This window comes from Rhinopithecus roxellana, chromosome 13 (assembly GCF_007565055.1).
Source record: "Rhinopithecus roxellana isolate Shanxi Qingling chromosome 13, ASM756505v1, whole genome shotgun sequence".
NCBI lineage: Eukaryota > Metazoa > Chordata > Mammalia > Primates > Cercopithecidae > Rhinopithecus > Rhinopithecus roxellana.
Genome location: NC_044561.1, coordinates 36,796,238 through 36,820,224, shown reverse-complemented (window position 1 = coordinate 36,820,224; position 23,987 = coordinate 36,796,238). Strand labels below are relative to the sequence as shown.

The window sequence follows — 23,987 nt, the reverse complement described above, 5'->3', positions numbered from 1 at the left end:
CAGCATTGTGTATTAAATCAAAGATACTCATATTCTATAACAATTCCAGTCCTAGGTATATAACCAACTGATGTACCTTCATGTATGCTTTAATATATATGTTCAAAATGTTCATAGTTCAAACACATTAGCCCCAAATTGGAAACAACACAAATGTACCACAATAGGATAATGGAAAAATAAACTGTGATATGTTCATACAATGAAATACTATATGACAATACATTACTGTTTTTACACCTGACAATGTGAATTAATAGCACAAACATAGTAATAATCTAAAAAGCCAGAAACAAAATCATACATAAAATATGAGTAAGTTCATATTTTTTTCAAAGGGGAAATCTAAACTATAGGGTTTTGGGAGTCATCCTTAGAAGGTAAAGAAGAAAAACAGGCTGAGTGCAGTGGCTCACACCTGTAATCCCAGCACTTTGGGAGGCCGAGGCGGGGGGATCACGAGGTCAGGAGTTCGAGACCAGCCTGGCCAGCATGGTGAAACTCCATCTCTGCTAAAAATACCAAAAATTAGCTGGGCATGGTGGCACGTGCCTGTAGTCCCAGCTACTCGGGAGGCTGAGGCAGGAGAATTGCTTGAACTCGGTAGGCAGAGGTCACAGTGAGAGGAGATCATGCCATTGCACTCCAGCCTGAGCGACAGAGTCAGACTCCATCTCAAAAAATAAAATAAAATAAAATAATAACAACAAATGATTTTATTTTAAAAAAGAGGATGGGTTAGCGATTAGGGGACAGAAAGAAACTTGTGGCTGGGTAAGGGCACAATGGGGGCTTCTAGGTGTTATTTCTTTACATGAGTGTGGTAGCCCCATGGCTGTTTGCTTTATAATAATTAGCCTATAGATTTATGTTGAATGTTCTTTTTCTGCATGTGCCTTATATTTTACAATAAAAGGAAAATTAAAAAGTCATAGCTGCTCTCCCCACCCTTCTTGAAACTAAGAGAATGAATGATCTAAACAGACCAAGCTGCCCCCCACCCATCTGATAAAAGGGAAATAACATGCCTGAATCAAGGGCTGCTTGTAAGTTAATGACAAATTTCTTTTTTTCCCCTCTGATTCCTAAGGAGCGCTGTTGGTTTGAGTCTCCTTCAGTGGCAGATTGGAGAAAATGACGGTTGCAAACTGGAAACCCCTAGTCTTGGAACTCCATGTGGAGTTCAAATATGAGGAAATTTCACAGATCTCTAACACTGTTTTTTTTTTTTTCTTATTTTTATAACTCCCCTCTCCCCAGCCTCAGTGTACATGCCCAGTGTTCTAATGTGCTACTAACAACTCATCAGAGGTTCTGTTACATACCAGAACTAAGTCAAGTTGCAGCATCTAAACCCTTACTGTCAGAATCATCTATTTATCTTTGTTTTATACTAAATCTATGATTGATCTCTTTCATGAGTTCACTGTGTTGTAGGAAATCTTTTGTGCCCCAGAATAAAGCATTGTAATCTTATTTGGCAGCACAATTTTGTATCAAATCACAGTCCTGAGTATTCTGGGCTTGCTAGCCCTTTTCACTGTTAAGGCTTCTCTGAGTTATGTGCTGGTAACCGGCTCAGAATCAGTACATTCGCCAGTGCTCCAATGATCTACAGGGCTACACAAGCCCTTGAATCAAAGCTATGAGTTTCATGTCACTCTGACTCAAACTGCTCCAGCCGAGGCAGCTTAGTTTTTAGATTTTTTTCCAGTTAGTGCATCCAGCACCAGCAGATCTTAAAAATTATGACCCAAAGTGAAAGCAAATCATCACACTGATCGAAAGGCTCTGTAGGACTTGGCTTCCTTTGCTCCGAAGCTCCCTGTTACACGTTAGGCTTCAGCCACGCTGGCTTCTTCCCCGAGCATATTCACACAAATATCCACTGGGCTCACCGCCTCACATCCTTCACATTTTTGCTCCACTCCACCTTCTTCAAGTAGCAAATTCCTTAACCAAATAACTTAAACATGCAACTACCACCCTCACTAGACCCTTCCTGTCCTCTTATTCTACTGAACCATTCTCCGTAGCACTTATTATTGTTTGACATACTCTGTATTTACTTGTTTATTATGGTTTCCTTCCACTATAAAATATTTGTCACTGCAAGTAATTTTGCTCTATTTCTTTTTTCACTTATGTGTTCATACCACAAAAAACTGTGACTGACCCATAGTAAACTGGTGACTGGCAAACATGTTAAATTTATGAAATATACTTTTCATGAAGAATTTATAGAAGTAAACCTTATCTTTATAAAAACACTTATTTTCGATTCTAATATTTAAAGAATAACTTTGAATGGATTTTATAGGATATTTTGTTTTATGCAAGCTATTCACCTGATTATATACACATTATGATCCTTGGGTGCTTTTCTTCTCAGGTTTAGGCATTCGAGAGCCCTTGGGACATATAGATTTTTATCCAAATGGAGGAAAGAAACAACCTGGCTGTCCTAAATCAATTTTCTCAGGTATACTGACAGTATTTTTGAATGAATTACATAATATTTGAAATGATGAAAGAAAATAACTTACTTTTCCCCTCTTCATCTGTAGGCAGTGTTTTGATTTCATCATCACTTGCCCATGACTCAGGAGAGTTATTGGTTAACAGTGGTTTAATTTGACCATGCTTAGTTCATAAAGGTTACTAGTAGACATCCATTTGGCCATGGATGAGACCTCTTATATTATATTTTAATAATTTTAGTTCATCATTTTAAACATTAGGAGAAGTTGTAAGTCACTGAGGAAGCACACATAGCTAAAGTATCATATAATAACTTTGATCTCAGGATTTAATCTTAACCATCACAATATTACTGTACAAAGAAATTTAAAATCCCTTGACACTTGATTGTTCTGTACATAAAGATAGCCGCGCAGCTTCCCTGGGTGTGGAATTTGGTTCACGTCAGAGCCATTGCAAGAAATGTTCTCAGGTCCACAACGGCAGCTGGTCAAATAACATGTGACCAAAGGCCTCTGTAGCAAAAGAAGTTTGGTGAAAAGGATGAGGATGTGTAAGGTTGGAAAAGAAAAGGAAGGTAATAAAGTTTTAATGTCACCTGGTTTCATGATCATCTTTGTCATTAGGTGGAAACATTAGGAGTACAGGATTAGAAGGAAAAGATGTGTACACTAGTGATTAAGTATAGTAGCACTGTGTAGAGCTTGTGAAACACTGAAATGAAACATTTTTGCTGTGTTAATTATTACTTTAAAAACTTATTATAAATCTCATGCAAAAGACATACTAAATTTAAGTTTTCATTGGTACTATTTATTTAGTAGTTTGACATAAAACTGTGTATTATAGTCAGTAATATTCATAAGGTACATAGTATTTAGCAAAACTTCATCTGTGTTTTTAAATGCACTTGAACATGGATTAATACATCTACAGTTCTTTGCTTTTTTTTTTTTAACTCTTAAGGAATTAAATTCATTAAATGCAACCACGAGAGAGCAGTTCACTTGTTCATGGCATCTTTGGAAACAAACTGCAATTTTATTTCATTTCCTTGCCATTCATACAAAGATTACAAGACTAGCTTATGTGTGGACTGTGACAGTTTTAAGGAAAAATCATGTCCTTGGCTGGGTAAGAGAGATAATTATAGTTACTATCATTCTTATTTAATATGAATAACATAATTGTTAGTATTTTCTACTGGAAGCTAAACTGTGTACTCTGTTTACTTGTTAATAAATGACCATTTATGGAAAAAATATCTGTAGAGATGTGGTACAGAGTAAATATATCATTCCCTACTAAACATTTTTAATATATTTAATGAGAGGAACATGATCAACTGCCTTTATATGTTCAGTGTAGTGGGCAGATTAGGTGGCTTTATAATGATCCTTGTTTCTGATGTACAAAAATATCTAACTATCATCCAACTATATTTTCACTTAAAGAAAGAAACTTGCACAGTCTTGGCAACACCGAGGTGTGTTTTTGTTTGTTTGTTTGTTTTTGTTTTGTTTTTTGGAGGTCTTAGGAACAAGTGAAGAGGTGTGAGCCATGGTTAGCTTCTCATTTGCTATCAGCAAGTAGACATGAAACATGGTTACATGGTTCACACCTTCTAAATGGATAAAACTTGCTAAGAGCAGTTCAGTATTGCTACTTCTGATAACTAAAACCTGCCAATAGGAAATTATAGAGAAAAAATCCGCATAAAAATATAATATTGAAACTGGAAAGAATTTCAGAGGCTGTTTACTCAGGGTTTTTCAAAGAGAGCACCAGATCCAAGCATGCCATGAGCATGTAAACATCTGGTCAGTATCGTGGCAGAATTCTCCAGAGATGTTTCCAAAGCCCAAGGGGTTCAAGGAATGGGTAGTGATCACAAAGGCTAAATTAAACCAAATTTTGAAGCACGATTAGCACGCATTGAGAACACCCTAGGAGGGGTATGCACCGTTCAGGCATTGCCAATTTGATTTTTCTCATAGACTTTTCTGTCTATAAGACATCATGTGGGATTAGTTTTCTTCAGACCTCCTGTTGTGGATTGCTTTTCTGGTCCCATCCTTCTTCCATGTTATGAGAAAATTGTAAGCCAGAGTGAATATATAAATTACGTAAAGGCATAAGTTAGAACTTGAGTAAAACCTCTGAATTCTTAATTTACTATTCTTTCTACCATATTCAAATCTCAAATTTGGAGGTAGCAATATGGGAACAAAGAAATACGTGAAGCATATAAATATATATTAATATAAAGTTTATTTTATAAGTAATTTTTATCAATATATCAACATATTATAATAAATATTCTACATGTACACATAATATATTTATCTGAAATATGTATATTATATGCACAATATATAGTACATGTAAAGTATACCTATACTGTATATATATAATATATATAACGTATGCACACGCATGCCATATCTGTATGTATTATACGTATTGGAGAATAAGGGAGCTATACTCATGGAGCTATATTGTATGTTTAAGTTTTATGTAGTCAATTTACTCTGCTGAATTTATTAGAAAGAATTACAGGTAAAATTCTGAATTTATAACAGTAAAACTTCTACAAATGGACTATAGCCATATGAATGGAGTATGCTAAGCTCTGATAAGATTTTGAGGGAGCAGATTTATTTGTGAATCCTGAATTTAAGAGTTGTTATTGTAATTAAAATAAATGAAATGCTGCATTATTTGAAAAAATGCTTTTTAAGCTATCAAAATCCACAACGATCATGATGATGATTATACACACTGATCTTTTAGTTACTTTAGTGATTTGACATTTTTGTTATTTGATGGAAATCCAATTTCTAATGTTCTATTTCTCAAATCTCAGGTTATCAAGCCAAGCTACTTAAAGATGTTTTGAAAGAAAGGATGAAAGGAGGACCTGTTAGGACCACTGTGTTTTTGGATACTAGTGGCATATATCCATTCTGTAGTAAGTTAACACTTTTAACAAATAAACAAATTTTTAGTTTTTTTACACTAATCTACATTTGATTCAAAGTATTCTTTGCACCCACTCAAATTCCATCATGTTCGTTCAGGCAAATTTAAAATTTGCTATAGCCCGTGGGACAAATTCAACTAAGGACTTGATCTTTTTTTAGATAAAATGGAGAGACGCTTGGGTAATATTTTCGCAAAGAAACAATCTAGGCTGCACTCCTTCATCCTAAATTTGCATATTGCTCTTTTCACCTCTAGAGTTATTTTGGCATGTAACATATCAAGGAGCCATATATATATATATATATAGAACACCCATTTGGAAATCAAAACTAGATTATTAATATATAAATATGAAAAAGGACAAGAAAGTAGTAATCCTCATAATACATTCAGAGTCAGACAAGAGGAGAAAACTTGTAGAACAAGAGAGAATCTCATAGAAATATAATAAATCATTAGATTTATAAGGAAGTATTAAAGCAAAATTATTCTGTTTGGAAATGAAAAACTAGAAGTGGTTTGCAAATAAAATGAGTCCTTTTATGTGAAGAATCTTATGGAGGAAGTTTTGAATTACTGTCATTAATTTTGATTACTGAGAGATAAGTACTTAAAATAGATTCTCATAAAATATTTTAGGTCATTTTTAATGTCTTCCAGTCACAGTCACTACCAACTTCAATGTATTATTCTCCAAACATTAGTGATATGTCCTATCAAACAGAATTGGAGCTGTCCATTTTTCAAATTAAAAGTTTTATTGAGTTAATCTTATTGAGTTAATTTTAGATTTACATGTAGACATAAGAAATAATACACAGAGACACTGTATATACTTTAGTTTCCTTAAATGATAACATTTTGCAATGCCATAGAGTAGTAGACATTGGTACAATCCACCCATCTTAATCGGATTTCCCTATGCACCTGCCTGTGTGTGTGACTATATGTGTATTTGGCTCCATACAAAATAGTCACATTTATAGGGCTCTGTATCTACCACCACAGTGAAGATGCTGAACAGTTTATCACCCCAAGGAATCTTTGTGTTGTGCCTTTATAACTACATACCCCATCCCCCACCTGTTGGTTTCCAATCCCTGGCATCCATTCATACATTTCTAGAACTTTGTTATTTCAAGATTGTTATATAAAGAGAATCATCCAGCATGTAACCTTTTTAATTGACTTATTTTTTCATTCAGCATAATTCCCTGGAGGTTCATCCCTGTAGCATGTATCAATGATTCACTATACTTTTAGTCACCGAGTAGTATTCCATAGTAATATATCCAGAGATATGATATAGATATCAATATATATTGATCTATCTATCTATCCTTAGAGATAGAGATATATTCCCATGGAATACTACTTGGTGACTAAAAGTATAGTGAATCATTGATACATGCTACAGGGATGAACCTCCAGGGAATTATGCTGAGTGAGATTATATATATATATATATATATATATAGAGAGAGAGAGAGAGAGAGAGAGAGAGAGAAATACATATATCTCTATATTATATATCTATATTATATTAATATACATAATTATATATAATAATATATAATATATATCTATATTGCATCTATATATTATTGATATCTATATAGTAGATCTATTTCTATATATAATATGTAATATATAGATATATCCATGTATATATAATATACATATATAACATCTATATTATATATCATATATAATAGATATATATCTATAGATAAAGATACATTACTATGTACATATATTAATATATTATGTATAACTATATATTACATATATATCTATAGGGATATATATCTATATATAGATACTATATGGAATATACATATACATTTCCATAGATATAGGATGTACCACCATTTGTTTAACCAGTCACCTGTTGAAGAGCAGCTGGGATGTTTTTAGATTTTGGCTATGACAAATAAAGGTGCTTGAATATTGTGTATTAGTTTTTGTGTGAATATGTCTTCATTATCTGTCATAAATTCCCAGGAGTGTTATTGCTGGGACAGAAACTAATTGCACATTTAGCTTTGAAAAAATTTGACCTTTTTTTTTTTGGAGTGACTGTACCTCTTTACTTTATCCCAATTAAAATATAAGTGATCTAATTTTTCTGATTTTTTTTTGAATTTGGTGTCATTATTTTAAAAATTCTTATGCATTCTGACAAGCATACAGTGATACTTCAGTGGTTTTAGTATTCATTGCCCTGATGACTATGAATGTTGACTATTTCTTCTACTTATCATCTTTGCTGAAATGTGTATTCATATCTTTTGGACATTTTTCGATTGGGCTTTTTTTCTAAGCTGTTGACTTTTGATAATTCTTTATATAATTTCTAAACTAGTCCTTGTCAATATTTGATCTACAGATATTTTCTTACAGTTTGTAACTTGTCTTTTTATTCTGTTTCACAAAAGCATTGGCAGAGAAAAAGTATTAGTTTTGATGAGGAGTAAATTGATCATTATTTTCTTTTAGGTATGTATCATGCTTTAGGTGTCAAGTCTAAGAACTCTGTGTTGAGCCCTAGGTCCTGAGAGTTTTCTCCTATAACTTTTTTTCTAAAAATAATATAGTTCTATGTGTTACATTTACATCTGAAATCTATTTCTATTTAGTTTTTTTATAGCTCCAGCATCATTTGTTGACAGGTTCTCTTTTATTAAGTGCTTTTGCATCTTTATCAACAATTGGTTAAAATGTATCTCTGTAGATAGAGATATATAATCTAGATATCAATATGTATCGATATATTTATTGACATATTTTTTGTACCTGTTTGTGTTGGGTCTATATTTTGATCTGTATACTTTTTTCATTTATGTATGTGTTCATTTCTTTTTCTAGTACCACATAGCTTTTAATTAGTGTAGCTATATAGTAAACATTAATATCAAGTAGACTGATTATTTCCTCTTCATTCTTCATCATGATTATTTTAGATCTTCTAGTGCATGTGCATTTCAATATAAATTTTAGCATAACCTTGTCTATATCTGCAAAAATTTGTCTGAGGTTTCAACAGAAATTACATTAAACATATCTTTCAATTTGGGGAGAGCTGATATCTTTACCATGCTGAATATTCTAATTCGTGAATATGATATGTCTTTCCATATACTTTGATTCTTTCATTTCTTCAGTCAGCATTTTATAATTTTCAACATACAGATCCTGTGCATCTTTTGTTATGTGTATACCACATATTCATTTTGGGGAGGAATTCTAAAATGTATTTCTAAATTTTGGTATCTCCACATTCATTGTTATTATATAGAAATGAGATTGCATCTTTTGTGTTGAATTTGTTTCTTGGGACCTTGCTGAATTCATTTATTGTTTCTAGGTTAAAAAAATAGATTCATTGGAATTTTCTATGTAAGCAATTATGTTTTCTGCAAATAAGAATGCCCTTATTTCTTCTATTACAATCTGTTTGCATTTAATTTTTTTAAATCCACTTATTGCAATGGCTAGAACTTCCAGTGCTATTTTGAATAACAGTAGTAAGCACAGATACCTTTGCCTTAGAGAAAAAAAAAATCCAATCTTTTGCCATTAAAGTGTGATGTGACTTATAGTTTTTTTTGTAGGTACACTATGAAATTGAGTTAGTTCCCCTCTATTCCTAACTTGCCAAGAATTTTACCTCATAAATATGTGTTGGATTTTGCCATATGATTTTTATGCATAATTGATATGATCATATAATTTTTTTCTTTAGTTTGTTGATACGTTGAACTACATTAATTGATTCTAGAATGTTGAAAAAGCTTTGCATTCCAGTAATAAATTCTACTTGGTCTTAGTGCATATTTTTAAATACATTGTTGAATTTCAGTTATTAATATTTTGTTGAGAATTTTTCTAAGTCCATAAGAGATATTTGTTAGTAGTGTTCCTTTCTTATTGTCTTTGTCTGGTTTTGGCATAAGAGTAATAGTGTATTCATATTACTATAGCAATACAATGTCATAAAAAAAAGTGAGCAAGTTTTCCCTTCTCTATTGTCTGTTCTGGAAGAGATCATGCAAGATTTCTGTTAATTCTTTAAATGTTTGGCAGAATTTTCCAGTGAAACCATTTGGGTCTGGAGATTTTTTGGGAGGAAGTTTTACTACAAATTTAATTTATTTAATAAATTTAGGACGACTTGGATTATCTATTTCAGCTTGGTTGAAGTTTTGTAGTTTGTAGTTTTTGGGGAATTGGTCCATTTATTTTAAGGTGTTGAATTATGAGCAGCAGGTTTTTAAAATTATCTTTTTAATGATTGCATTATCTTTAATAATGCCTTTTGTTTTATTTCTAACAGTGATTTGTGTCTTGATTCTTTTTATTTTGTCTGTCTTGCTAGACAACACGGTTTATCGATTTTATTGTTTTTTATTCAAGAATCAGATTTTTGTTTAATTTTCTATAATGTTCTTTTATTAAATTTCATTAATTTCTGCTTAATTCTCTCTCTCTCTCTCTCTATATATATATATATATATATATATTTCTACACACACACACATATATATATTTCTACACACACATCTTTTCTTCTACTCTGTTTTGGTTTATTTTGTTCTTTTTCTATTTTCTTGAGGCAGAAACAAACTATTGGCCTGAGATATTTCTTCATTTCTAATGTAAACATTTAGTCTATGAAATTTCCTCTCAGTACTGCTTGAGCTGTGTCTTATGTGTTTTGATATATTGTATCTTTTTTATTCTGTTCTATGTATTTTTTAGAGAACTCTTCTTTGACCATGGGTTATTTATAAGCATGCTGTTTAATTTCCACTGTTTAGAAATTTTCCTTTTGTCTTTCTGTTACTGATCTTTAGTTTAATTTTATTATGGCTGGAAATCAAACTGTATAAATTTTTTAACAACGTCCTGAGGTATTTTTAGTAGTAAAGGATTGATTGCTTTCGGCTCATGCTTCATGGGTACTGGCAATACATGTGTATTCTGCATTTTTGGGTATAATATAATATTTTGTTTGGCTGATCTCAGACATCATCAAGTCACTACAGCATCAACTTAAAGTAAAAGAAAATCTCCTCTAAATTCAACAGGTACAAAGATCTAAATCTTGTTGTCTAATTCATCTAAATCAGATTTGGCTAAAGCTGTGGATATAAGTACTTGGACGTAATTTTTCTTCATCTGTGAACCTGTGAATCTCAGGAATCAAGTTACCTCCTCCTCAAATACAATGATGAGATAGTTATAGGCATTCTTGTTCAAAGAGAAGAAAAGTAGAAGAAAAATAGAGTCAACACTCCATGCAATTTTTAAATTCAGCCAGGCAAGCTCCATTTGATTTAAAGACCTGGGAATAATTCCCTGTGGTTCTTGGCTCTGCTCCCTGGGTTCATGGCTTGATCTCTTAGAGTCCTTCTCTCTCTCTTTCACCCCCTTCTTTTTTAAATGTATAAATGGTAGCATATGCTTGCATCTGAGTAGTTTTTTCATCTTGCTTCTTGTTTGTAGAAATTTTCCAGGACTCAAAACTTTCCCTCATTTTATACTCTGTTGCTTGTAGTCCAAGTTGGCACTATTTATACCACTATAACCTTCACCAAAGTCTGGTGGATCTCTGTATATGTCACAGAGAGTCATTCATTAAAAAAGAGACTCCTCCATATTGTTTCTAGATGATCCTGCCTCTATTATTGGCCTCTGCTGAGATGGCTAAAGGAATCTGAGTTATATGCCTAATATTTTCAAAGACCCTTTTGTGTGACTAAATGCTCTGATTTTAAAAATCTTTCTGAGGGAAAAGGTTGTCCCAGCTATACCTTCAGCTTTTTCTCTAGAGCTTCATTTCCCAATAATAAATTACTTAACTTGAGCATCTTTAGTAAACTCGCTAGGCTGAGGATTTCCCAAATCAGCGAGTCAGGGTTCTTTTTTAATTTAACAGTTTCATCTCAATTTCTGTCTTTCCTCACACAATTCACAATGAGCACCAAGGAGAAATCTGGCCACACTTTCAACCCCTGACTTATAAATCCCCTTGGTTCAATTTCTGATTTCTTCATTTACAATTTCTGCTTTCCAAATAAATTGCAGTACGTAATTCCACTAAGCTACCTGCCACGATGTAGTGAGGATTCTTTTTCTACCAGTTTCCAATAATATATTTCTAATTTCCGTCTGAGTCCTCAACAACGGCAAGATTAACATCCTTATTCATTTCATTAGACATCCATATTTTTCACCAACAGCCTTTTTGCAATGTGGATTTTCTCTGCCATGTTCCTTATTTCCTCCTGTGTCCTTACTAGTACATTTCTACTAACAGTTTATTCAAGGAAATCTAGGTTTTCCTATTATGTTCCTAACAATTCTCCCAGCTTCTTCTCATTTCTAATTTAGAAGCCACTTGTCCACTTGTATATGTTTTTTATAGCTTTATCACATCATTTGTATCAAAATGTATATTGATTTCCTATAATGACCCTAACAAACTACCACAAAATTGGTGGCTTAAAACAACACTAATGTATTATCTTAAAGTTCGGTAGTCCAGAAGTCTAATACAGATGTCACTGTGCTAAAGTCAAGGTGTTAGCAGGTGCATTCCTTTCTGGAGGCTCAGGGGAGAATATACTTTCTTAACTTTTCCAGCTCTAGAAATCGTTTGCATTCCTTGGCTTGTGGCCTTTTCATTCACGTTAGTGGACTGAGTCTTCATGTTATATCATTTTGACCCTTCTTCTGCACCACGTCTCTTTTTCTGATTCTCTTCTTTTGTCTTCCTCTTCCTCTTTTAAGGCCCCTTGTAATTACATTAGGTCCACCTGGGTAATTCAATATAATGTCACTATTTTAAGAACAGCTGGTTAGCAACTCTAATTTTATTTGCAATCTTAATTATCCTTTGCTATATAAGATAACATACTTGTAGGTTCCAGGGATTAGGACAAGGATATATTTGGGGAGGTGGCGCAGGCCATGCAGGAGAGGGACGGCCCGGACCCTGATCGCATAAGGCTGCTCTCGAGCAAGGCTCAGAGCCCTCTGGATGTTGGCAAGGCCACTTCCAAGGCCTGTGCAGCAGGTGGCGCTGGTGGGCTCTTCTGTATCGCTGGAATAATCTATGCTATTTTGCTTTGCATTTGGCTGATCATATATATGGAGATAACTATTGGAGGGGATTCACGGTGAGGTCTGGGGAGTGTTACTCATTCGGTAATGGTACTGCCCACCCCCACTCCAGATCTTGGAAAATGGGGCAATACTCATGAGCTGGAAAGATAGAAGAGAGATCTTACCACATTACCCTCGGAAAATTTGGCCCTGGGCCTGTCCCTACAATATGGGTTAATGGCCAGTGGGGGTATGTGATGGAAACACATAAGGGAAAAAAGGAAATATGGTATTTCCCTAAAGGCAAAAATTCTATGCAAAATTTGTCATGGTTAAGTTCCTAACTTATTTCATATTCTGGGGATTATATAAATGGTGAAAAAATGGTGTGGATAGATGGGAGGTTAATTCTATAAAAAGATTTAAGTTTGTGGGACACAGTAAGACGACAAGGATATTAAATTTGGTGCCCTAAACAAAAATAAAAGTAAAATACTAAACTTAGAAAAAAGAAAAATTGTTGTACATAGTTATATAATCAATGTTAAAGTATAACCTTGCACTTAATAGAGACTGCTGTGCCAGTTCTAAACCTATAACCAATTGTGCTGCTATAATTGTCCCTATGACCATTTCCTCAAAGACCACACAATAGTCCCTTCTAGCACCTGTAACCGCAAGAGCCACCAAGTCTAATATAAGACTTTGTTATGTTAACCATTAAGCTTGCTTATTCCCCAAAAGGGTAACCAAGGAAAGAAGAACAAACTGACCATCTATGAAGAGAACTGTTCTTGATGTACTTCTGAGACTATCCTAATAATCAATATATAATTATGTAATCACCTGATGCTCTGCTGATTGACAATTGTTCTATAATTATGTAATCGCCTGATGCTCTACTAATTGACAATTGTTCTATAAAATACTATATAAGCTTGTAGTAAAAATCATTCGGGGCTGTCAGCCCTTTGCTGGGCTGCAGTCTTGTCTGTGTCTTCTTGTATGTTGTGTCTGGTGTCTTTATTGTCTTTCGCCACCTTGCCTCTCCCCTTTGGGTTACCTTGGACACGCTAGGGCTGGACCCCGGCAGGGAGGCCTACAACAATTACAATATACATACATTATTTATCACTGTTTAGTGATTCCAACATTTAACCATTTCAAGTAAAATGTGGAAACCTCACTTCCATGTAGGCCCGTTTACATTCCCCGCTTTTAATTATCATGATTTTGAATATCAGACTGTGTAATAGTTTTTGTTTCATTCCTCAACATTTACAAAATCAATGAGAAAAAAACCTATTGTATGTACCCATATTTATTCTTTTCCCATTGTTCATTCTTTTTTCATAATGATTCATGATTATTTCAGCAATTCCTTTCTGTATGAAGAAATTACTTCTGACAATCCCTAAGGATAATTCTGCCAGTGAGATTTGTTTGTTACTGTTTCTTTGTCTGAGAATGTCTCTATTTCCCCTTCATTCTCAAAGGACAGTTTTGTTGGATGTAAGATTTGAGGTTGGCAGTTATTTTCTTTTGACCTCTATGACTTTCAGATGTGAAATCCATATGATTCAAATTGGTGTTCTGTAGGTAATGCATCATTTCCTTCTGGCTGCTTTCAAGACTTTTATTTCTTTGTTTTTACTTTTGCAGTTTTATTATGATGTGTCTTGGTTAGAATTTCATGAGGTTTATTATATTTCAGGTTCACTTAGCTTTTTCAATCTGTGTTGTTTTTTTTCCACCAAATTTAGAAAGTTTTCAGCCATCATGTCACAGCCCCATATTCTCTTCTCTGTCTGACACTCTAATAGCACAAATATTACATCTTTTATTATAGTCCCACAGATCCCTGAGGCTTTGTTCATTTATTTTTCTCCATCTTTTTCTCTCTGTCATTAAGATTGATTGGCCCTCAAGTTCACTGATTTTTCTTTTATTATCTCCACTCACTATTGAGTATATCCTGTGAGTTTTGTATCTGCAATTGTATTTTTTGTTTCTGTAATTTTAGAAGTCCAATGCACTATTCATTGCACGATGGAGCCACTTTTGCTTCTGTAATTTCATTTTTTCTTTTACAACTATTTTCTTTGCTGAAGTTTTAATTCTTTTCTCATTTTTTCAAGAGACATGTTAACTTTGAATCATTATTGTGATGGCTCCTTTAAAATAAATGTCAGATAATCTCAGCATTGAATTTATCTCAGGGTTAGCATCAGGTAATTTTCTGAACAATGTTGTGATTTTCTTTGTTCTTGGCATTTTGGGCAATTTTTGATCATATCCTGGACATTGTATCTCTTGTGTCAAAATCTGAGTTCTATTTAAAACTTTTATATTAGCAGGCAGTTCCCCTGTTAGGTGTTGGCTTTAGATATTCTAAGGCTATGATTTTTAGTTGCGTAAAACTTTCAGGGCTATCATATTTTCTCAGCAACTAACTTATTTTTTTGCTTTTTATGCATTTATACATGAATATAGATCTTGCTTCACAAACTTTTATCGGACTCTGTCACAGCTACAAGTTGCCTCATAGAGCCTTTGAATTTTTTTCTTCTTTTCTATCTTCAATATTATATCCTGTAGTATTTTACTTCCATTTCTCATTTAATAATACATATTAATTATAAATAGTATCATCAAATACTTCCTTATATTTACCAATTGCAGTTGTCTACATTTTGTCTTATCCTCTCATTCAACTCCTTCCTTCTGGGTTTAACTATTTTCTTGCTGAGGTATATCCTAGTAGTAGCTTTTCAATAGTAGTCTCTCTCAGTCTTTTTCTTTTTCTTTTTTTGTCTTTCCTGAAAATGTCCTTATCCTTCCCTCACTCAGGAATGAAAAGATAGTTTAGGACAGAATTCTATATTGAAAGTTTATATGCTCAGCACATTGAAAATATGAATTCTCCTGTTTTCAGATACATTTTTTCATTTATCTTCAATCTAATTTTTCCATGAAGATAATCTATCATTTCATCAGACTGAATGTATTCATTGATTTATTTTTTTATATTTGTTATTTTCCAGTCTCAATGGTTTGTTCAAGTCTGGATTAAAAATTAATAAAAAAAACTATTTGTGCTATTTCAAAATAGAGATTCATGTCTATCTTTGATATAGAAAACTCTCAGAAATCAGCTCTTCTTCAAAGTTCCCTTTCAGAGCAAGTCAGATTTTCTTTTTTCAGAACCGTATTACCACAATCCTGAAGCATTTTAATGTATATTTGTGGGGGTCTTTTAACATGTAACTAGTGTAAACTTAAATTTCATGTTACCTGGAGTTTTATTTAATCTCAAGAAACAATTTATGTTTTCACCTAATACACTGAAAAAGTAGGAAGAATTTTCCTAGTTCCTATTTCAATGGTGGGTCAGGGAATTTCAATTATAAGGGTCATGGCTCTGTGCAGGGAGCTCCGTTTCAGCTTTGTCCTTTAACATCATGTCTCCTGTTCCTGCATGGAGGTTGACACTTCAGCCTCCATCTTCATGCCACAACAGTCTCTGAAGTCCCAGAGGGGTCCAGGGCTTCAGTTCTTCTGGCCTTGGTGCTAATTTATCTTTTTCTGCTTTCTGACACTTCCCCTTCCTTTTTCTGAGTTGGTTGCATATTGAAACAAGGATTGTATACGTAGCATTTCCATGTACTTATAGTGGGAGGGTGGCTTAATCTGTAACATCTCAATATTCTATGCTGTCAGAAATCATCTGAGCAAGCCTGAAAGCCCATTTTTATGGGCAAGGTGAATCAAAGTACCTTGCCTAAGGCTGTGAAGTAACTTCAAAGTGAGAAGTGCTTATTTATACCTCTTGTGTCAGAAATGGGGAAAATCCAATTATAAATCCATTGTGTTCTAGGAGATGGGTGCACCAAACTTGGGATAACTCCCATAGTCAAAATTTCCTGTACAGGCCTGGTAACATATAGAACTGAGTTCAGCATCCTTGCCTGTGAAAGATATACTCTACCAAAGTTTAGTAAAGGCAATTTGAATAAGAACTACTATGAACTTACCATATATATATATATATATATATATATACACATACACACACACACACACACATATATATATATATATGTATATATATTTCACAGTCATTCTTGAACAGCCAGTGAAATTAGGAATTACGTTTGGCAAGCAATAGCTGGTACTATTAATCAGATAATTAAGACATCTTATATTTACCTTAGAGCTGCTATCGAAAAGTAAAAGTTGCTTAATTGGCCTAATTTCTGGAAAGTTTTGGTTTTCAGACCAGCTAGTATTTAGGAGCTATTTGTTCAGTACTTCACCATAGCCATTACTGTCTGGCAGGCTTTTTCATCTCTCATGTTTAAGAGTAATCAAAAATTGACAAACAAAAGGTAAAATATATTACCCATTTACCAAATGAGTCCTCTCAATAATATTATTTGTGTATGTAATATGAGCCTAGATTACATATCTATCTATACATACTCACACATATTTATACACACACACACACACATATATATATCTGAATATGTACCAAAACCAAAATATTAAAAAATAATGTGAGTTGCATTCTAAATTTTTATTTTGTAGCCTATTATTTCGTTCTCAGTATAATTGTTCCGGATAAAACTATGATGGATGGCTCTTTTTCACTGAAATTATTAAACCAGCTTGGAATGATGGAAGAGTCAAGGTTTTATAAGTAAGTAAAATTTACTGTTTTCCTCTCTCATATATTCAGTGTTTGCTTTCTTCAGTATCCCATCCAACAGATAATTTAAAGAGTATAGTTTATTTTTAATCCAGAGAGTCTTAAAATGCTAAATATTAAAAGGATCTCATGTGTTATATTCTAATTCCTTTATTTTACAGAGAAAGATAACATATGTTAAAGACGCTCCCTTACTCTAAACAACTAGTGACTTTAAAAGTTATAGGAGTATCAGGAGATGGAAACCATCCTGGCTAACATGGTGAAACCCTGTCTCTACTAAAAATTCCAAAAAATTAGCTGGGCATGGTGGCATATGCCTGTAGTTCCAGCTACTCAGGAGGCTGAGGCAAGATAATCGCTGGAACCCAGGAGGTGGAGGTTGCGGTGAGCCAAGATCATGCCACTGCACTCCAGACTAGGTGACAGAGCAAGAATCCGTCTCCAAAAATAAATGAATAAATAAATAAATAAATAAGTTAAAGAGTAAAAGGCGACTTTGTTTCTTTCTCTCTCTTTTAACTCTCATTGCAGTGTTTTTCCTAACCTTATTGCCATCTAATTCTCTCTAGTTTTCAGGCAGTATCATGTTCACAGTGATGTGAATAAATGTTTAGTGACTTCTGTAAATAGAGTGACACAATTTTAGTGTTTCAGGGAACTATTCCCACCTACAAGGCTCCCAAATAATAGGGGAGGGTTTTGTTTTTTTCTCAATCTTTTATTTAACTCTTTATGTATGTACATATGTATGTGCAAGTGTGTAGACATATTTTTAAGGTTATATAATTATATAAAAGAATGTTCTTGGCTTCAGCTGGTTGAATATATATTTCTGTGTTTAATAAATTCTTAAACTAGAAAATTATTTTTTTCTTAAATAAAAGAATTATATAAACTGGCACACTACTATATAGTTGTGGTTTCCAACCTGCTGTGCTAGACTTCTAACTAGCCATTAAACAATGAAACAATTTTTAAAAGGCTCACAGGCACCATATCTAGTGATTAAAAGAAATATCAAAGTGTATTTTGTTGTGGATAGAGCAATTTGGCGTAAGTTTTGACTGGTTATTGAACACATTAGGATTTCAGGAAGCATGGTTGGTATTTCCAACATTTACTGCTGTCACAGTATAGGTAGTTACAGTGCATGAATTAGCTAATTAACTAAATTATTGTGTGATGGACCTTGGACCTTGAGAATATAGTGACATCCAAACTCTGTGAGCCAGGAGAAAGTCCCCAACTACTTATTTATTTGCACATTCACCAACAATGGCAGTGAAAATGTTTAATGTTACAGTATTATTAGCACAGGTAAAATCTGAAACGATATTAAAATATAAAAAGTAGCCATAGCTCATAACAGTATGTAAACCTTTCAAACATTGGAATCCACAAAGAAAATAAGAAAATAAGTTCTTATAAAAAGAAAGTAAGTTCACCATAACGAAAATATAAAATACCTGTGTACTGAAGTAACATAAAGACCATTCCATCATGGGATTCCATGATTATCCTTAGCAATAATATCCTGGGTTACAAGTCCTGCAAAATTTTTAAAATTTTGAATAAACATATGTTTAATATTAGAGTGTGTAAATGTAATTTTCTTAAAGTTAATAAAGACATTGCAGATGATTTAACAGTTGTATAGGACTGGTAGTGAAAGAGTAACAATTATCTGTTTTCCTTTCCCTTTTTAAACTAACCTTCAGTCACCCAAAGAAGATAAAATAAACAAAAATTCCAATCCAAATTCTTGACTTTGTCAAGACCCTTCTTTTATTGAGAGAAACTTTTTGGCCCTTTTCACCTAATTTTGAACACTGAATGTTTTAAAATAATAACTGACATTATTCCATAATTGTTCATTACTTTAAATTGCTTACAATTATATTTATGTATGTATATACATATACATTCACACAAGATCTATTAATTGTTCTTATCAAAAACATGATTTTTGGCTATTAAATTGATTCAATTACTTATTCAAGTTATTCAGAATCAAACTTATTCAGGTATTTCTCAAAATAATGGGAATCCAAATTGACACAGACAGCATTTTGTTCCCAAGAAAGTCACAGAATACTGGAGACTCATGCATAATTGCAGCATTTAGTAAAATGTTTTATAAAAGAAGATCACTTATTGTACTGTTGGAGCACAGAGAAGAATCAAGGAACTATTTGAAAGCAAAGCAATACAGTCAGGGAACAGAAAGGATGTAACAAAAACCTAGAGATATGAGAGTACCTGATATGGTTTGGCTGTGTGTCCCCATGCAAATCTCACCTTGAATTGTAGTAATCCCCACTTGTCAAGGATTGGACCAGGTTGAGATCATTGAATCATGGGAGTGGTTTCCCCCATACTATTCTTGTTGGTCCTGTAGGTTGCAGAAGACAAGAATTAGGGTTTGAGAACCTTCACCTAGATTTCAGAGGACGTGTGGAAATGCCTGGAGCTCCAAGCAGAAATCTGGTGCAGGGGCAGAGTCCTCATGGAGAACCTCTGCTAGGGCAGTGTGGAAGGGAAATGTGGGATTGGAGCCCTAAACAGAGTTCCCACTGGGGCACCGCCTCGTGGGGCTGTGAAAAAAGGGCTGCATTCCTCCAGACTCCAGATTGGTAGATCCACTGGCAGCTTGCACTGTGCACCTGGAAAACCTGCAGACACCCAACGCTAGCCATGAAAGCAGCTGGAAGAGGGGTGTACCCTGCAAAGCCAAGGGGTGGAGCTGCCCAAGGTCACGGGAGCTCACCTCTTGCATCAGTGTGTCCTGGATGTGAGACATGAGTTAAAGGGGATCATTTTGGAACTTTAAGGTTTAATGACTGTCCTATTGGATTTCAGAATTGGATGGGGCCTGTAGCCCCTTTGTTTCGGCCAATTGCTTTCATTTGGAATGGGTGTATTTACCCAATGCTTGTACCCCCATTGCATCTAGGAAGTAACTAACTTGCTTTTGATTTTACAGGCTCATAGGTGGAAGGGACTAACCTTGTCTCAAATGAGACTTTGGACTTGGACTTTTGGGTTAATATTGGAATGAGTTAAGACTTTGTGGGACTGTCAGAAGGGCATAATTGTGTTTTGAAATGTGAGAAAATGAGATTTGGGAAGACCATGGTGGAATGATATGGTATAGCTCTGTGTTCCTACCCAAATCTCACCTTGAATTGTAATAATCCCCGTGTGTCAAGGGCGGGACCAGGTAGAATCCTGGTTGAATCACAGAGGTGGTTTCCCCCATATTATTCTCTTGATAGTGAGTGAGTTCTCAAGAGATCTCATGGTTTTATATCGGGCTTCTCTATTTGCTCGATTCTCATTCTTCTCTCTCCTGCCACCATACGAAGTAGGTCATGTTGCTTTCCCTTCCACCATGTTTGTAAGTTTCCTGAGGCCTCTCCAGCAATGCAGAACTGTTGAGTCAGTTAAACCTCTTTTCTTCATAAATTACCAAGTCTTTGGTATTTCTCCGTAGCCACATGAGAACAGACTAATACAGTATTCAAATTAAAAAATTGCACATGAACACAGGCCTGGAACAGATGTTTCAAATTTGTTCAGAAGGCAAAGAAACTGTTGGTCTTGAGTTAATTTACAAACATTATATTCTATGTGGAACAGCATGAAATAGTGATTAATTTTATTCAGATACTTGGATTAGTGCATTGTCATGAAGGAATGTAAAATATGGGAACATATACACATGTGTTATAATCTGTCCACCTAATATTGTCTAATGGGTTTACTGTTTTTCTGTTAATAATTATTTGCTAATACAGTCATTCATCATTTAACAATGGGAATATCCTCTGAGAAATGCATGGTTAGGCGATTTTGTCATTGCTTGGACATTATAGAGTGTATTTACACAAATTTAGATGGTATAGCCTGCTACACATGTAGGCTATATGGAGTGTAGTGTAGGTTTATAACCTAGAAGCAATAAGTTACAAACCTGTACAGCATGCTACAGTATTGAATACTGGAAGCAATTGTAACACAATGGTACATATTTGTCTATGTAAAAATATCTAAGCATAGGAAAAGGTACAGTGAAAATACAGTGTCATAATCTTATGGGACCACTATCATATATTAAGTCTTTTGTTTACAAAAACATCATTATGCAGCACATGAGTATACATTTAATTATGTTTTGGGATTTAAATTGTCTTTAAGATGCCACAGGAGTGAAAGAATTTTAAATGATCTTTTATTTTCCTTGGTAAAATGGAAACAGGAATATTTACTCACTGTAGAAAATGTATATTATATAAAATAGGAATCACCTATAATTATACCATCCAGGAATACCTACACTTTGCATTTGGTTTATAATCATTCTTCCCCTTCCTCCTTCTTGTACATGCCCCTATGTGTAGACACATTATTTTTTATTTAGCAAAATTATGATCTGATTGAAATGTGTTCTGCATCCTGATTTTTATACTGAATGTTATTTTTTCTATGATACCAATGATTCATTGGACCAGGCATATTAATATGCCAATATAGGATGCTAAATGGGAAATATTAATATTGGATATTCAAGATATAAAGATGGCTCAGACATATGAGTAATGCAGAGATTAGAGGGAACAAGACATGCGATAGGAGGCTACTGAAGTAGTTACTTTGATAATTCATATGAAAGATAATGTGAGCCTGGATCCAAGTCAGTGGGAATAAAAAAAACAGGCTAAGGGAGATTCTAGAGGTTTTGGGGCTGTAGAACAGACGTGTTGTGTGTTTGCATGGTTAATTGAATAAGTGAACGTTAAGGAAAGAAACCAATCTAGAGTGACTTCGAGTTTTGAGCTTTGTGACTATTTAAAAAGTATAATGCTATTCTATACTGAGCTAAAAGGTACATGGAGAGAATCCAATTTAATCCGTTCATTACAAATTATTGAGTTCTTCTATAGACCAGGATCTGTGCTAGGAATAGGGGATACAATTCTGGACAAAGTAGATATCTGCTGTTATATAAATTAGATGTCTGTAGCGGATAGATTTTTAAAATAATAATAAAAATAAAACAATGACGCCCATCATTCTACTATTCAAACAATTTTTAATGAGCATCTACACTGAGCTAGGCACTGTGTTAATTGCTGGGGATACTGTGGTGAGGAAATCAGTCATAGTCTTACCTTCATTAAGCCTGTAGCATAATGAGACATATAAGGATAGTCAAATAATTATAAAATTATATAAGTAAAATCTGTTCATGAAAACATGTCGACATAAATCATAGTGTATATAGAAAATTAAAATAGGGGATGTAAATTAGTGGGGTGACTAAAAGTTTCTCTATTGATGCTTATATTGGTTGAGTCCTAAATGGTGAACAGGAGTCATTGCCCTCCTGCATTCCAGGCAGAAGGACCAATAAATACAGAAAACCTGAAGCATAGAGAAGCATGACCCACTTCAGGAGCTGAAGGCAGTTTAGTGTGTTTAAGAATAGAGGCTGGGGCCGGGCGTGGTGGCTCACGCTTGTAACATCAGCACTGTGGTAGTCCAAGGTGGGTAGATCACAAGGTCAGGAGTTCGAAGCCATCCTAGCCAATATGGTGAAACCCTGTCTCTACTAAAAATACAAAAATTAGCTGGGTGTGGTGGGACACACCTGTAGTCCCAGATGCTCAGGGGCTGAGGCAGAAGATTCGCTTGAACCTGGGAGTTGCAGTGAGCCGAGTTTGCACCACTGCACTCCAGCCTGGGTGACATAGCGAGACTCCATCTCAAAAAAAAAAAAAAAAAAAAAAAAAAAGAATAGAGACTGGGAAAGCAAGAGAGAAAGGAGAAATCTAGAGAACACTTAGATATATCATAGATATATGAAATTAGAACATAGAAATTAGAACTCAAAGACTGTGTTCCAGAATTTATATTTTGTTCACTGGGCACATGAAAACCACTGAAGTATTTTAGTTGTGGCGGTCAGGTTGAGGCCACAGTTGGATTTTTCTTTTGGAAAAAAAGTTTAACCACAGTGGATTGGAGAGATACAAAGCAAGATGCTGATGCAGGAATATAGACATGACACAATAGTATCCTGGGCTTGAAGGTTTATCGTTGAAATGGAAAAATGAGGGGTTCAAATCAGTTTTGATATTTCAGAGGTAAAGTCAACAGAAATTTCTGATAGATTGAATGTGGAGGTTGAAAGAAGTCTGCTATCAAGGGTGAATCCTATTTATTTGACTTGGGTAATAGGCGGTGGTGCCATTTAATCCTCTGAGACAATGTAAGTTTTAGTTTTAGGTTTTATTGTTGTTTTTGTTTTTGTTTTTTTGTTGGAGAAAGTGTTGGAGAAGATAAGTCATTTAGATTTGGACCTAGTGAACTTCAGGCATCATTACGATATCCAAATGGACTTGGTGAATGACAGTGGATACATGTAACTAAAACTTAGCATACAGGCCTTAGCTGAATGTAGAGATTTTGTAGTCATGAGCAAACTGTTGGTAATTGAAACCACTGGTGTGGGTGTGAGTTCGTATGGGAAGATAACACATTCCTGTCTGGATATGTTGAATTTGAATTATCTCTGAAAAATTTAGATACGTTCATGGAAAAACATTAGTGATATATCTAATGACATTGTAGTCTGTGGAATAGAAAGTGGTAACCCTGCCAGGAGGTAGCAGAGATGGACTTTGAGCAGAATGAT

General features: G+C 34.2%; 1 protein-coding gene across 6 annotated transcripts in view; it reads left to right on the top strand.

Moving 5' to 3' along the window:
- LIPI (lipase I) overlaps window positions 1-23,987 on the top strand; it is a 120,369-nt gene that overhangs the window by 29,911 nt on the left and 66,471 nt on the right. For 2 of the 6 annotated variants that reach the window (XM_010360376.2, XM_010360375.2), the window contains exons 5-8: window positions 2,393-2,482; window positions 3,448-3,615; window positions 5,348-5,452; window positions 17,167-17,278. In XM_010360376.2, coding sequence (XP_010358678.2) covers window positions 2,393-2,482; window positions 3,448-3,615; window positions 5,348-5,452; window positions 17,167-17,278 — 475 coding nt within the window. The remainder of the gene's footprint in view (window positions 1-2,392; window positions 2,483-3,447; window positions 3,616-5,347; window positions 5,453-17,166; window positions 17,279-23,987) is intronic. The other 4 variants (XM_010360377.2, XM_010360379.2, XM_010360378.2 and 1 more) reach the window with 4 other exon arrangements.